Below are 15,742 nucleotides of genomic sequence, written 5' to 3'. Positions count from 1 at the left end.
CCCGAACCTGGGGTTATCACATAGTCAGGTGGTGGTTACTCTACCTAGAAGAGTGGCTAGCAGCGGGGTCTTCTGGGGGGTCCTGGTCTGTCTCAGGGACAACTGTAGAGCCACACGGCCCACACGCCTTAGCAGGACAGCCATGGCAGGGCAGGCACACAATCAGAGAAAGACAGACCAAGCTACAAGGAGAGAGAGAGGGGAGGGGTTGTAGCTGAGTAGGAGCGTGGTGTGTGTGTGTGTTGGACGGTGCCACACATTTCAGGACCCCACAGGCTACAAAGCAAGCTGTCGTGGCGATACACAGAGAGATTGATAGTCTGTGTGTGAGGGTACAGTGAGTTAGTGTGTGGAGGGAAGGACATCTAGTGGTGAATCTGGAGATGTGATTGTTAAGCAAGGCTTTACCTGCTGTGTGTGTGCGCGTGTGTGTGTGTGTGAGACCGAGAGAGATATGCATAGATGGTTAGTACAAACCAAGCAGCCTTGACATGTTCAGGTAAACTAGAGTTGTAGATCTGTTATTTTCGGTATACTTGTTGAATACTTCAGTATATTAGCCATGACTAAAAGGGCTTGCTGGTTTACTTTGAATTGTTGTTGTTCGGATAAGGAGATAACATTCCTAGGATGAACTCAGCCGTCTAACTACAGTACCAACATCCACCACAGGGTGGCAGTTGAGCAGCCGTCTAACTACAGTACCAACATCCACCACAGGGTGGCAGTTGAGCAGCCGTCTAACTGCAGTACCAACATCCACCACAGGGTGGCAGTTGAGGAGCCGTCTAACTGCAGTACCAACATCCACCACAGGGTGGCAGTTTAACAGCCGTCTAACTGCAGTACCAACATCCACCACAGGGTGGCAGTTGAGCAGCCGTCTAACTGCAGTACCAACATCCACCACAGGGTGGCAGTTGAGCAGCAGAATTAGAGAGGGAAACTAGACAACCTTTCAAAAGATTCACAGCGTTATTGAGAGGTCCAACCAAACCGCTAGCTGACACTGGGTCAAAACTTGAGCCTGATACAATTATTTAATTTTTTTTTTAAATCATATATATTTATTTTTTTTACATATAAAGCTGTCCATAAATAATTTTTAAACACATTTGCTATCTTTAAATGTTCTGATTTAGGTGAATATACAGGGCCAGTGTTTCCCCAAACTCAGTCCTCAGGACCCCAAGGGGTGAACGTTTTGATTTGTGTCCTAGCACTACACAGCTGATTCAAATAATCAAAGCTTGATGATTAGTTGATTAGTTGAAATCAGCTGTGTAGTGCTGGGGCACAAATCAAAAACGTGCACCTCTTGGGTTCCTGAGGACTAAGTATGGGTAAACCCTGATGTAGGCTAACAGGACCTTTGTTGTTGAGAAAAGACCAAAACAAGACAAAATACCAGTTCAAAGACCTCACAGTAATGTAGCTGGATGAAGCTGAACTCCACAAAAATGTCTGAGGAGGTGAAACGTGAACAACAAAGGTTAGCCTAACAAGCTGGCTTTTTCTGGAATTAATATAGAACTAGTATGGCCTTATATAGAGGTGAGGCTGAGCTCTGCGGCTGGACTAAAGCTGAGTGCTCTCTCTCTCCCTCTCTCTCCCCCTTATAAGAGAGAAACAGTCCCAAGAGACCCAGAGAACATTCAGCTCAGCAAACAGTGTATTCTGCTCCCAGCACAGCAGCTCTCCTGGCACAACAGAAAGACTAGCCTACTGGTACTGATAGACTGATATAATACTGTAGCCTACTATTACACTGATAGAATACTGTAGCCTACTATTCTACTATTAGACTGATAGAATACTGTAGCCTACTATTAGACTGATAGAATACTGTAGTCTACTATTAGACTGATAGAATACTGTAGCCTACTATTCTACTATTAGACTGATAGAATACTGTAGCCTACTATTAGACTGATAGAATACTGTAGCCTACTATTCTACTATTAGACTGATAGAATACTGTAGCCTACTATTAGACTGATAGAATTAGAGGTCGACCGAGTATGATTTTTCAACGCCGATACCGATTATTGGAGGACCAAAAAAGGCCGATTAATCGGCCGATTTTTTTTATTTGTAATAATGACAATTACAACAATACTGAATGAACACTTATTTTAACTTAATATAATACATAAATAAAATAAATAATGAAACATGTTCAATTTGATTTAAATAATGCAAAAACAAAGTGTTGGAGAAGAAAGTAAAAGTGCATTATGTGCCATATAAGAAAGCTAACGTTTAAGTTCCTTGCTCAGAACATGAGAACATATGAAAGCTGGTGGTTCCTTTCAACATGAGTCTTCAATATTCCCAGGTAAGAAGTTTTAGGTTGTAGTTATTATAGGAATTATAGGACTATTTCTCTCTATATAATTTGTATTTCATATACCTTTGACTATTAGATGTTCTTATAGGCACTTCAGTATTTCCAGAGTAACAGTATAGCTTCCGTCCCTCTCCTCGCTCCTACCTGGGCTTGAACCAGGAACACATCGACAACAGCCACCCTCGAAGCAGCGTTACCCATGTAGAGCAAGGGGAACAACTACTCCAAGTCTCAGAGCGAGTGATAATTTGAAACGCTATTAGCGCGCACCCGCTAACTAGCTAGCCATTTCACATCGGTTAAACCAGCCTCATCTTGGGAGTTGATAGGCTTGAAGTCATAAACAGCGCAATGCTTGAAGCACAGCGAAGAGCTGCTGGCAAAACGAAAGTGCTATTTTGAATGAATGCTTACGAGCCTGCTGCTGCCGACCATCGCTCAGTCAGACTGCTCGATCAAATCAGAGACTTAATTATAACATAATAACACACAGAAATATGAGCCTTAGGTCATTAATATGGTCGAATCCGGAAACTATCATCTCGAAAACAAAACGTTATTCCTGTTACATTGCACAACCTTCAGTGTTATGTCATAATTACGTAAAATTCTGACAAATTACCCAAACTGTTGCATATACCCTGACTGCGTGCAATGAACGCAAAATGACACAATTTCACCTGGTTAATAATGCCTGCTAACCTGGATTTCATTTAGCTAAATATGCAGGTTTAAAAATATATACTTGTGTATTGATTTTAAGAAAGGCATTGATGTTTATGGTTGGAGCAACGTGTACCTAAGCGATTATATGCAACGCAGGACAGGCTAGATAAACTAGTAATATCATCAACCATGTGTAGTTAACTAGTGATTATGATTGATTGATTGTTTGTTATAAGATAAGTTTAATGCTAGCTAGCAACTTACCTTGGCTTCTTAATGCATTCGCGTAACCTCGTGGAGTGCAATGTAAAGCAGGTGGTTAGAGCGTTGGACTAGTTAACCGTAAGGTTGCAAGATTGAATCCCCGAGCTGACAAGGTAAAAATCTGTCTTTCTGCCCCTGAACAAGGCAGTTAACCCACCGTTCCTAGGCCATCGTTGAAAATAATAATGTGTTCTTAACTGACTTGCCTAGTTAAATAAAGGTCAAAATAAATAAATAAAATAAAAATCGGCGTCCCAAAAAATACCGATTTCCGATTGTTATGAAAACTTGAAATCGGCCCTAATTAATCGGCCATTCCGATAAATCGGTCGACCTCTAGATAGAATACTGTAGCCTACTATTAGACTGATAGAATACTGTAGCCTACTATTAGACTGATAGAATACTGTAGCCTACTATTAGACTGAGAATACTGTAGCCTACTATTAGACTGATAGAATACTGTAGCCTACTATTAGACTGATAGAATACTGTAGCCTACTATTAGACTGATAGAATACTGTAGTCTACTATTCTACTATTAGACTGATAGAATACTGTAGTCTACTATTAGACTGATAGAATACTGTAGCCTACTATTCTACTATTAGACTGATAGAATACTGTAGCCTACTATTAGACTGATAGAATACTGTAGCCTAATATTAGACTGATAGAATACTGTAGTCTACTATTAGACTGATAGAATACTGTAGCCTACTATTAGACTGATAGAATACTGTAGCCTAATATTAGACTGATAGATATGTTACAGTATTCTATCATTCTAATAGTAGGCTACAGTATTCTATTATTCTAATAGTAGGCTACAGTATTCTATCAGTCTAATAGTAGAATAGTAGGCTACAGTATTCTATCAGTCTAATAGTAGGCTACAGTATTCTATCAGTCTAATAGTAGAATAGTAGGCTACAGTATTCTATCAGTCTAAAGCCTCTTAATAAGGAGGCCTGGGCTATCCAAGCTAACAATCCAAACCCTCTTAATTAAGGAGGCCTGGGCTATCCAAGCTAACAATCCAAACCCTCTTAATTAAGGAGGCCTGGGCTATCCAAGCTAACAATCCAAACCCTCTTAATTAAGGAGGCCTGGGCTATCCAAGCTAACAATCCAAACCCTCTTAAGGAGGAGGCCTGGGCTATCCAAGCTAACAATCCAAACCCTCTTAATTAAGGAGGCCTGGGCGATCCAAGATAACAATCCAAACCCTCTTAATAAGGAGGCCTGGGCTATCCAAGCTAACAATCCAAACCCTCTTAAGAAGGCCTGGGCTATCCAAGCTAACAATCCAAACCCTCTTAAGAAGGCCTGGGCTATCCAAGCTAACAATCCAAACCCTCTTAATTAAGGAGGCCTGGGCTATCCAAGCTAACAATCCAAACCCTCTTAATTAAGGAGGCCTGGGCTATCCAAGCTAACAATCCAAACCCTCTTAAGGAGGCCTGGGCTATCCAAGCTAACAATCCAAACCCTCTTAAGGAGGCCTGGGCTATCCAAGCTAACAATCCAAACCCTCTTAAGGAGGCCTGGGCTATCCAAGCTAACAATCCAAACCCTCTTAAGAAGGCCTGGGCTATCCAAGCTAACAATCCAAACCCTCTAAGAAGGCCTGGGCTATCCAAGCTAACAATCCAAACCCTCTTAAGAAGGCCTGGGCTATCCAAGCCCTCTAATGGGTAGGATGTGCTGCCAAATAATGACAGAGACGACAGACCACAGCCAAAGCCAACCAAACAGCAACCTTGTGTTAGTGGTGAATGATGCTGCACATTTTGTTAGTTGATTAGTGGTAATGTTATATTGTTTTAATGGCTTTGTTACTACTATATTAATGTAAATGAGTGACATTACAGACCGGTTAGCACTGCGTGGCCTAACAGGTAACTGGGTAGTTAACTGTGTATTCCATGTATGTACTCCAACTGCTTTAGCACCTATTGATGATACTATCTTCTGGTCGGGGGATTTTTTACGAGCCCTGACGCTCGTTCTGAATGGTTAAACACCACTCGGGCTCCCGAGTGGTGTCTATCTGGTTCGAATCCAGGCTGCACCACATCCGGCCGTGATTGGGAGTCCCATAGGGCGGCGCACAATTGGCCCAGCGTCGTCCGGGTTTGGTTAGTGTAGGCCGTCTTGTAAATAAGAATTTATTCTTAACTGACTTGCCTAGTTAAATATGAAGGAGGAAAAAAAAACTTGCGGTTCAGTTTTGTAAACTGAGAGAAATCCTTTTCGAAAAAACAATGGTTCAATTACTACACACTTATAGGGTTAGGGTCAGTGTTCCCACACAGCCATATATCCATGTTACAGCGCTTGTTTAGGGAAGACAGAGGTGGCCACCTGGGCTAATTAGCATGCTTTAAACACCTGTGTGGAAGCTAACTGAGGAGGAAGTGCAGTCACCTGGAGACAGGATATGGACCTGGGCTAATTAGCATGCTTTAAACACCTGTGTGGAAGCTAACTGAGGAGGAAGTGCAGTCACCTGGAGACAGGATATGGACCTGGGCTAATTAGCATGCTTTAAACACCTGTGTGGAAGCTAACTGAGGAGGAAGTGCAGTCACCTGGAGACAGGATATGGACCTGGGCTAATTAGCATGCTTTAAACACCTGTGTGGAAGCTAACTGAGGAGGAAGTGCAGTCACATGGAGACAGGATATGGACCTGGGCTAATTAGCATGCTTTAAACACCTGTGTGGAAGCTAACTGAGGAGAAGTGCAGTTACCTGGAGACAGGATATGGACCTGGGCTAATTAGCATGCTTTAAACACCTGTGTTGAAGCTAACTGAGGAGGAAGTGCAGTTACCTGGAGACAGGATATGGACCTGGGCTAATTAGCATGCTTTAAAAACCTGTGTGGAAGCTAACTGAGGAGGAAGTGCAGTCACCTGGAGACAGGATATGGACCTGGGCTAATTAGCATGCTTTAAACACCTGTGTGGAAGCTAACTGAGGAGGAAGTGCAGTTACCTGGAGACAGGATATGGACCTGGGCTAATTAGCATGCTTTAAACACCTGTGTGGAAGCTAACTGAGGAGGAAGTGCAGTCACCTGGAGACAGGATATGGACCTGGGCTAACTAGCATGCTTTAAACACCTGTGTGGAAGCTGAGGAGGAAGTGCAGTTACCTGGAGACAGGATATGGATCTGGGCTAATTAGCATGCTTTAAATACCTGTGTGGAAGCTAACTGTGGAGAAGTGCAGTTACCTGGAGACAGGATATGGACCTGGGCTAAACTGCCACACTAAGTATATTTTTCGCTGATATGAAGGATAGGGGAATATCAGCATATGATTGGAAAAACGTTTTACGAGTAATGTTTACTGACGTTTCTAAATGTTTAAAACACAGCGTGGACATTGTAGTTCCCACGCAGCCAACCGTGGGCGAAGTTAACCTCTGAAAACCCTACGGATATGAAGGTTTTTCCAGACCTAGTAACTGTAGGTCGGTAAGGTCGATCCTTATAACATCTCCTGGATGGTCTGACCACAGAATCATTCTCATTGTAGAATTGGTGTGAATATTTATTATGGTGTTGGACTGGCATCCAACTCAAGGTGAACCACCACTTCTTACACATGATGGATTAACTCTCAGCCAGTCAATAATAAGAATATAATACAGTAGGTGTATGTTCTAGATTCCGTTATATTATAAATACTCATGCCATGATTTATTACCAACTATGCTGATAACGGAGGCTGTACTGAATGAACTGACACTAACCCTGGGTCGAGCTATTTCTACTACCGTTTTGCCTTCATAAGCAAAGGCTGACAAGTGGCCATATTAAAAATGTGATAGGCTACAGTCAGTAGAGACTACAGTCAGTCGAGGCTACAGTCAGTCAGTCGAGGCTACAGTCAGTCAGTAGAGGCTACAGTCAGTCAGTCGAGGCTACAGTCAGTCAGTCGAGGCTACAGTCAGTCAGTAGAGGCTACAGTCAGTCAGTAGAGGCTACAGTCAGTCAGTAGAGGCTACAGTCAGGTGGTCAGCTCTTCTGTAACGTTTGGTCTAGTAACTTACTGTAACATAACTAGCTATGTTGCTAATGTATCTGAATACACTGACGCTGGATACAACATGTCTACCTTTTAAATATAATGACCCACCAAGAACTGTTGCCACGTTCAAGTGTCAATGTCGTTACAGCAAAGATAACATTGTATCCTACAAGTGCATGCCTGTGTATTAGTACTGTGATTAGCACTGTGTATTAGCACTGTGTATTAGCACTGAATAGGCTATTTCAGCAACTGGTGTCTCACTCCAAACGACCCTGTATTGTTAGCTCGGTTATCAAATGACAAGGACATTGTTATGGACAGTGGACGGTCAACAAGCTCCACTTTCCCGAGCAGAAAAGTCTGGAAACAAAATTACACTTAGAAACACTCCAATATTTATGTTATTGCAACAGTAAATAAACTACGAATGGAAATGTCGTTCACATACCTGTAAAAAGTAGCAGGGACAATAAAGTAACGCAGATCTTCAACCCGCTGGCAGACCGCGGGTCCGTCCGGTGTCGGTGCATTCGCTGTGAACACAACTCAGTGAGACTAGAGAAACGCAGAACACACCGCTGTCTGTCTACTGAGGGGTTGGCACTATCTGGCCAAGCTGCAAAACCGGAAGTTCTACAATTTATCTTCTTAAAATCGGATTTCAAAACTAACTCTAACCATACTCCTAAATGTGTGCCTGACCTACGCTTAAATGAAGAGCAAAAAGCTTATTGACGTCTTCATACATTTTCACGATTTATGTTAAATTTCAACTTTGCAGCTTGGCACTATAGTGGGAAATGTCTACTGTGGACTTCTTAGTTAGGTAATGACTGGTGCATTGTGGGATAGATTCCAGAACCACAGGCACATATCTCCAAATATGAACAAGAGCAAAATCAGATGACTCGAAGTTGAGTCCATACAGTAGGATCAAGCCAAACTAGCAGACTATTTAAATGAGTTATCCTACTACTGGCCCTCATTCCTGGAAACATGGACTATTACAATGGATTGTTACTAGAGCAGATTTCAAAGCGAGTCCAATGAGAGAAATAGACTGGAATATCATAGAATAGTGAGTTAGAATAGCATAGCACTGTTAGAATAGTGAGTTAGAATAGCATAGCACTGGTAGCATAGCGAGTTAGAATAGCATAGCACTGGTAGAATAGTGAGTTAGAATAGCATAGCACTGGTAGAATAGTGAGTTAGAATAGCATAGTGAGTTAGAATAGCATAGCACTGGTAGAATAGTGAGTTAGAATAGCATAGCACTGGTAGAATAGTGAGTTAGAATAGCATAGTGAGTTAGAATAGCATAGCACTGGTAGAATAGCGAGTTAGAATAGCATAGTGAGTTAGAGTAGAATAGTGAGTTAGAAAAGCGCTGTTAGCATAGCACTGTTAGAATAGCAGTTAGAATAGAAATGTAGGATAGAATAGCACTGTTGGAATTCCGACTGTTCATTCTAGAGGTGAAGAAGAGGGCCAATCCAATGACAATAGATGATCAATGTGTTCACCCCACTCCTTGAATGAATGGAATAAAATAGTTTACTACTGTAAACTCACGTTGGACAGCCTAATTCCTCCCCTGGTTCCAGCAATGTCCATGCATTTCCACTCTTTAGAGCAGTGGTTCCCAGACTGTGGGCCTGGACACCCTATGGTTTGTGGTATTACACATCATTTCATTATTATACAGTACAATTCTTAAAATGGGTCACCAGAGCCCAGACTCAAATCTACATTGTCTGTTAAGAGGAACATTTTCATCCAAGTTTTTTTCTTTCCCCACCACTTACGGTAAGTCGACTCAGACACATCAACTGGTGGGTCAGGAAGCATAGTGGACACAGGCACAGCTGCTGGACAGGTTCTGCACTGAGGGGACAGGTTGGGCTGAGGTAGAGACAGGCGAGGACACGGTCCATTTCCATATAGGAGAAGATATTTAGAGAGAAAGTTGTAGAACAATACTTCACACCATTAACAGTCAGCAACTGATTAGAAAACATGTCTAATTATGTAGAGCAGTGAGGAAAAAAACACTTTAATCAGAGCCATTTTTACAAGACAATTAAGTGACAAAATTACATTAAAAACATCTGAACCTTTTAAATGTCATGGACATTATTGGACAACTTTAGCTTCATCTGGCTTGAAGGGAGGAGGGGGGTCGTGAAAGGTCAATCTGAACGATACAATAGAAATTAAAACGGCTTCTGCATATAATAATAGTACATATTAGAGGTATAAAATGTACAATGTTTACATAAAATACATAAATCAGAGAAGGAAATGTCGTTTAGGGGGGGGAGAAGCTGATAGTTGAAGCAGCAAGCATCACCTTGGACCGTAGAGAAGTGCCACACAGATAGGTTTAGAGAATTCTGGAAACTTTACCCACATTTCCAGAAATGCCGGTTGCAAGATTCCCGGAATTAAGAGGGAATAAGCAGAAAATACCAAAAATCCTCCGACCGGGATTTCTGGAAAACTTTTTGAGTTTTTTGTAAGCCGCACACAGACCAAACATGTACATTCATTCACTCACTCACTTTATACAGTCTTATATACAGTTTCTTATAATTAAAATAATTTCTTATACATGACTTAGTTTCTCATAAGAAAAACAACCTTCGGGTGCATCACTGTTATTCAACATCAGGTTGGTGACAATATTACAAAAATATAAAAAGATGACCATTACCCACGATGCACCACGTAGGAAAGTACAGTCAGCAAAAACTGGCTTCCATTTTAAATGTTGTTTATTTTGTACATATTCAGCTCTGTGCAGTGGAATACAATTGTTTAAAGTGAATGTAAAGGTCATTCTGTAATGGGAAGGACAGTAAGCACATAAAGTATCTAAACATTAAAAATGACTATCCAAACAACAACCTGACTTGAATTTAAAATAAATACTGGTTAAGTCCCAAATGGCACCCCATTCACCATAGGGCTCGAGTCAAAAGTAGTGCACTATATAGGGAATAGGGTGCCATTTGGGGACGTACTCTGGTGGGGGTGCAGGAAAGCATATTGTTGGACACAAACACCTACAAAACACCCCATTCCAGGTGTTGGCCAGACCAGAAAAAAACATAACTTTCCAAGAAAACAATCTGTAATAAAGCTCTGTCTTTCTGACCTTACGTTCCCTTTAAACAATGATTGTAGCACTATAATAAACCCAAGACATTCTCCAGTAATGCAGTGCCAGTTGTTTTTTGTTTTCGTTTTTTTAAAGCACAAAGTTAAGGCACAACCAGGTCAACAACTGCTGCAGGGGGACAGGACTGCACCAGGTTAAAACAGTCTATATGTATTTTAAATGTGCATTGTTTTGTACAACTTACTGCACCCCACTTTCAACTTAACACTGCATCCCCCCCCCCCCAAAAAATACAAATAACCTTAATGGTGGTGAATCCTTTGATCTTGAAGCATTATGATTGGACGACAACATAACGTCTAACAAGCAATCATTCAGAACTTTACAGTCTCCATTTAGACACAAGAGGTGGTTGGAATACTTGGGGTGTGCATATCAAAAATGGCACCCTATTCCCTAAATAGTACACTATTTTGGGTTGAAAGAGGGTGGCGTTTGGGACACGGACACATGGAGCTTGTACTTTAAACAAGCAAACAAAACATTTTGAATCAGCTTATTTCTGCATCAACGTTAAACACCATTTTATTTCCGTGTTACATCTAAAAAACAACTGGTTTGCGTGTTCTCTCTGCAACATATCTGACAGGACTATAATAATATTACATTAGGTCTGCGTTTATCAACAACTATGGCTGGATACAATTAAACAACCACAATACACTAAACAAGTCAAATGACTTCAACATGGCAGGAAAAGTGTTTGCTCGCATCCAAAAATGGAACCCTATTCCCTATATAGTGCACTACTTTTGACCAGGGGCCTATAGGATTAGTGCACTATATTGGGAATGAGGTGCCATTTTGGGGACACGTTTTGGATTTCTCTCTCACACAAAGTAGTAATAAAACTGGTATGTATAAACTACCAATACATGGAATCTGGAGCTTCACATATGAAACCAGCTGAACTCTGTTCCTGTACACCCAGGACTGGCTGCATCTGACATGGCATCCAAATCACTTTGTAGTGCACTACTTTAGACCAGGGCCCATAGGGGTAGTGCACCACTTTAGACCAGGGCCCATAGGGGTAGTGCACCACTTTAGACCAGGGCCCATAGGGGTAGTGCACTAATTTAGACCAGGGCCCATAGGGGTAGTGCACCACTTTAGACCAGGGCCCATAGGGGTAGTGCACCACTTTAGACCAGGGCCCATAGGGGTAGTGCACTAATTTAGACCAGGGCCCATAGGGGTAGTGCACTACTTTAGACCAGGGCCCATAGGGGTAGTGCACTACTTTAGACCAGGGCCCATAGGGGTAGTGCACTATGTAGGGAATAGTGTGCCGTTTTAACACGCAGCAGAAACACAGGGCTGTATTGCAGGGATCGTGGAACAGCTCCACACACACACACACACACACACACACACACACCTTCCATTCCATCTATACCTCCATGAATATATACAAAACATATTAAACCAGTGTCTTACTGGGAATCCATTCACACACTCTGAATGGCACACATACACAATCCATGTCTCAAATCTCTTTCTTTAACCTGTCTCCTCCCCGTAATCTGCATCGATTTGAAGTGGATTTAACGTGTGACATCAATAAAGGGATCATAGCTTTTCACCTGGATTCACCTGGTCAGTCGATGTCATGGAAAGAGCAGGTGTTCTTAATGTTTTGTCCACTCAGTGTACGGACGTATCCTAAACAGGACCCTATTTAATCCCTATATAGTGGGCTCTGGTCAAAAGTAGTGCACTATAAATGGAATAGGGTGCTATTTGAGGTGCAGCAAAAGGAAGCCTAGGTGTGTATAGAATCCCATGTTCCAGCAGAAGTCTATGCGGCGGGAACAATGAGCATGAACCAGTATCAATTAAATCAAAAAGTTGTTATTAATTAAAACAGAAACACAAAACAATATAACATTGGAATCTATTCTGCCTGACGGGAGAAGTGCTGCAGCTGCTTGAGGGAGGAAAGATGCTTAAATGGCCACCAATATTGAGTTAAAAGACAGAAAAGCAAAGAAGCCAAAAATACAAAATGGACGACTGACTGATCACCCACGTTATTAGCCCCCTCTTCTCTAAACTCCACAGCGAGGGAGTCTTTCTATCGAAGACGTAGGCCCCGGGGGGTGTACTAACACCACCAGCCAAAATCACTGTCTCGCCACAAGTTATCCTCCCAATCTCTCACAAACACTCACACTTCTGGATACAGAATGTGATGCAGTCAGTATGAGTATTGTAGCGGTAGGCAGGGGAAAATGAGAGTTATCCTCCCAATCTCTCACAAACACTCACACTTCTGGATACAGAATGTGATGCAGTCAGTATGAGTATTGTAGCGGTAGGCAGGGGGGAAATGAGAGCTTATGGTTTTCTTTATTAATACAGATCATTGAAAAGGAAGCCACCGCCACCAGCCAACCATTCAACATGTATTTCCAGCTGACAGCAAAGCACCCACCCTTCAGACGGCTAAGTGTTTATGCCTGCCTTTCCTCCGCCCTTTCCTCCGCCCTTTCCTCCGCCCTTTCCTCCGCCCTTTCCTCCGCCGCTCGACTAAAAACTAAAAAGAAAAAAGGGATTACATTCTCCAGGAAATAAAACATCCAGATTATGGTATAAATTCAAAAGCTTAAATAGGAGGCATACTTTAACCAGCACATGCAGCAATTTCAATGTATAGCCCAACTCAACTCCTTGAAAAATCATGGGGCCAGTCTCATTAAACAAAGGGAAGGAGGGAGGAGAGGATGAAGGGGTTGTTTCTCTCTCATATCTTTTTAAATATGCCATTAGAACAAAATGGAAGTTTTGTTTCCTTGTTAAATCCATAAAGTTTGTAATATAAAAAGAACAAAAATGAAAGTGTCGACGGCACCGGAGAATCACACATCTCCAGCTTCCTCATCCAAAGCTCAGACCACGTCCCCCTAGTCTCCAATCTCCCAGCCCATTGGTTGTTCAAGTGGTCTTCCAAAGTTTAGCTCATCGTTTTGTTTTTAAAACTCTGGACTTGGTCTTTACAACAAAAAACACCAAAGGACTGTCAGTCTAAAGCCTCCCAACCACTCCTGTGGTCCAGACAGGTTGTGGACAACCAACAGTCAGTCAGACAGTCCCCTTAAAGAGAAAACAAAGCCCTGTGAGTTGAGATAGACGATTCACCCAGTCCTGTGAGTTGAGACAGACGATTCACCCAGCCCTGGGAGTTGAGACAGACGATTCACCCAGCCCTGGGAGTTGAGACAGACGATTCACCCAGCCCTGGGAGTTGAGACAGACGATTCACCCAGCCCTGGGAGTTGAGACAGACGATTCACCCAGCCCTGGGAGTTGAGACAGACGATTCACCCAGCCCTGGGAGTTGAGACAGACGATTCACCCAGCCCTGGGAGTTGAGACAGACGATTCACCCAGTCCTGTGAGTTGAACCAGACGGTTCACCCAGTCCTGTGAGTTGAGACAGACGGTTCACCCAGTCCTGTGAGTTGAGACAGACGGTTCACCCAGTCCTGTGAGTTGAGACAGACGGTTCACCCAGCCCTGTGAGTTGAACCAGACGGTTCACCCAGCCCTGTGAGTTGAACCAGACGGTTCACCCAGCCCTGTGAGTTGAACCAGACGGTTCACCCAGCCCTGTGAGTTGAACCAGACGGTTCACCCAGCCCTGTGAGTTGAACCAGACGGTTCACCCAGCCCTGTGAGTTGAGACAGGCGGTTCACCCAGCCCTGTGAGTTGAACCAGACGGTTCACCCAGCCCTGTGAGTTGAGACAGACGGTTCACCCAGCCCTGTGAGTTGAGATAGACGGTTCACCCAGCCCTGTGAGTTGAACCAGACGGTTCACCCAGCCCTGTGAGTTGAACCAGACGGTTCACCCAGCCCTGTGAGTTGAACCAGACGGTTCACCCAGCCCTGTGAGTTGAACCAGACGGTTCACCCAGCCCTGTGAGTTGAACCAGACGATTCACCCAGCCCTGTGAGTTGAACCAGACGATTCACCAAGCTGCCACCACCTCCAGTAGAGGCTTGTTAAGGAGAGACTGAAGGAAGGGGGCTTGTGTTGAGGTGAGACCGTTACACAGGGCTAAGGAGGAGCTGGTTGGGTTGGTAGCGGTGGTATCTGTGGGGTTGAGGGAAAGAGGAGGCTGGGGTAATCTGCCCCCCCTCTCAGGAGAAGCCTAGAGAGTTAGCGTTAGAGCTGCTATCAGGGCTGGTGTGGTGACGTAGTCTGGACATGGTGTTCATGTAGGTGTTAGAGGGCTTCAGTGACGTGGTACAGCCCTGGGCCTGAGGAAAACGCTGGTGGTAGCGGTCCAGACGCAGGTACTTCACCGTCACCAGCTTACCTGGAGGGGGGGAGAGACCGTAGGTAGGGAGAGAGAGGGAGAGAGAGACGGTAGGTAGGGAGAGAGAGGGAGAGAGAGACGGTAGGTAGGGAGAGAGAGGGAGAGAGAGACGGTAGGTAGGGAGAGAGAGAGAGAGAGAGAGAGACGGTAGGTAGGGAGAGAGAGAGAGAGAGAGAGAGAGAGAGACGGTAGGTAGGGAGAGAGAGAGAGAGAGCGAGAGAGACGGTAGGTAGGGAGAGAGAGAGAGAGAGCGAGAGAGACGGTAGGTAGGGAGAGAGAGAGAGCGAGAGAGAGAGAGACGGTAGGTAGGGAGAGAGAGAGAGCGAGAGAGAGAGAGACGGTAGGTAGGGAGAGAGAGAGAGCGAGAGAGAGAGAGACGGTAGGTAGGGAGAGAGAGAGAGAGAGAGAGAGAGAGAGACGGTAGGTAGGGAGAGAGAGAGAGAGAGAGACGGTAGGTAGGGAGAGAGAGAGAGAGAGAGAGAGAGAGAGACGGTAGGTAGAGAGAGAGAGAGAGAGACGGTAGGTAGAGAGAGAGAGAGAGAGAGAGAGAGACGGTAGGTAGGGAGAGAGAGAGAGAGACGGTAGGTAGGGAGAGAGAGAGAGAGAGAGAGAGACGGTAGGTAGGGAGAGAGAGAGAGAGAGACGGTAGGTAGGGAGAGAGAGAGAGAGAGACGGTAGGTAGGGAGAGAGAGAGAGAGAGAGACGGTAGGTAGGGAGAGAGAGAGAGAGAGAGACGGTAGGTAGGGAGAGAGAGAGAGAGAGAGACGGTAGGTAGGGAGAGAGAGAAAGAGAGAGACGGTAGGTAGGGAGAGAGAGAGAGAGAGAGAGACGGTAAGTAGGGACAGAGAGAGAGAGAGAGAGAGACGGTAGGTAGGGAGAGAGAGAGAGAGAGAGAGAGAGAGAGAG

At 43.9% G+C, this 15,742-nt stretch overlaps 2 protein-coding genes across 3 annotated transcripts in view; both read right to left on the bottom strand.

Annotated features, from left to right (window-relative positions):
• The window catches only part of LOC145880079 (methionine-R-sulfoxide reductase B3-like), a 49,232-nt gene extending 41,092 nt beyond the window's left edge, over window positions 1–8,140 (bottom strand). For both annotated transcript variants that reach the window (XR_014392965.1, XM_082978039.1), the window contains exons 1-2: window positions 7,776–8,140; window positions 45–182 (exon numbers count right to left, since the gene is read on the bottom strand). Coding sequence is in view for 1 of the 2 variants with exons in the window: in XM_082978039.1 (XP_082834165.1) it covers window positions 45–144 (100 nt within the window). In the remaining variant the exon portion in view is untranslated. The remainder of the gene's footprint in view (window positions 1–44; window positions 183–7,775) is intronic.
• A 1,227-nt stretch (window positions 8,141–9,367) lies between these two features.
• Window positions 9,368–15,742, bottom strand: part of LOC145880078 (inner nuclear membrane protein Man1) — a 43,323-nt gene continuing 36,948 nt past the window's right edge. The window contains exon 11 of the mRNA XM_082978038.1: window positions 9,368–14,836. Within this exon, the coding sequence (XP_082834164.1) occupies window positions 14,658–14,836 (179 nt within the window). The 3' untranslated portion in view covers window positions 9,368–14,657. The remainder of the gene's footprint in view (window positions 14,837–15,742) is intronic.

The sequence above is a fragment of the Salmo salar genome, chromosome 07 (assembly GCF_965601325.2).
Source record: "Salmo salar chromosome 07, fSalSal1, whole genome shotgun sequence".
NCBI lineage: Eukaryota > Metazoa > Chordata > Actinopteri > Salmoniformes > Salmonidae > Salmo > Salmo salar.
Note: the sequence above shows the minus strand (reverse complement) of the source record. Positions and strands in the feature narration are given on the sequence as shown.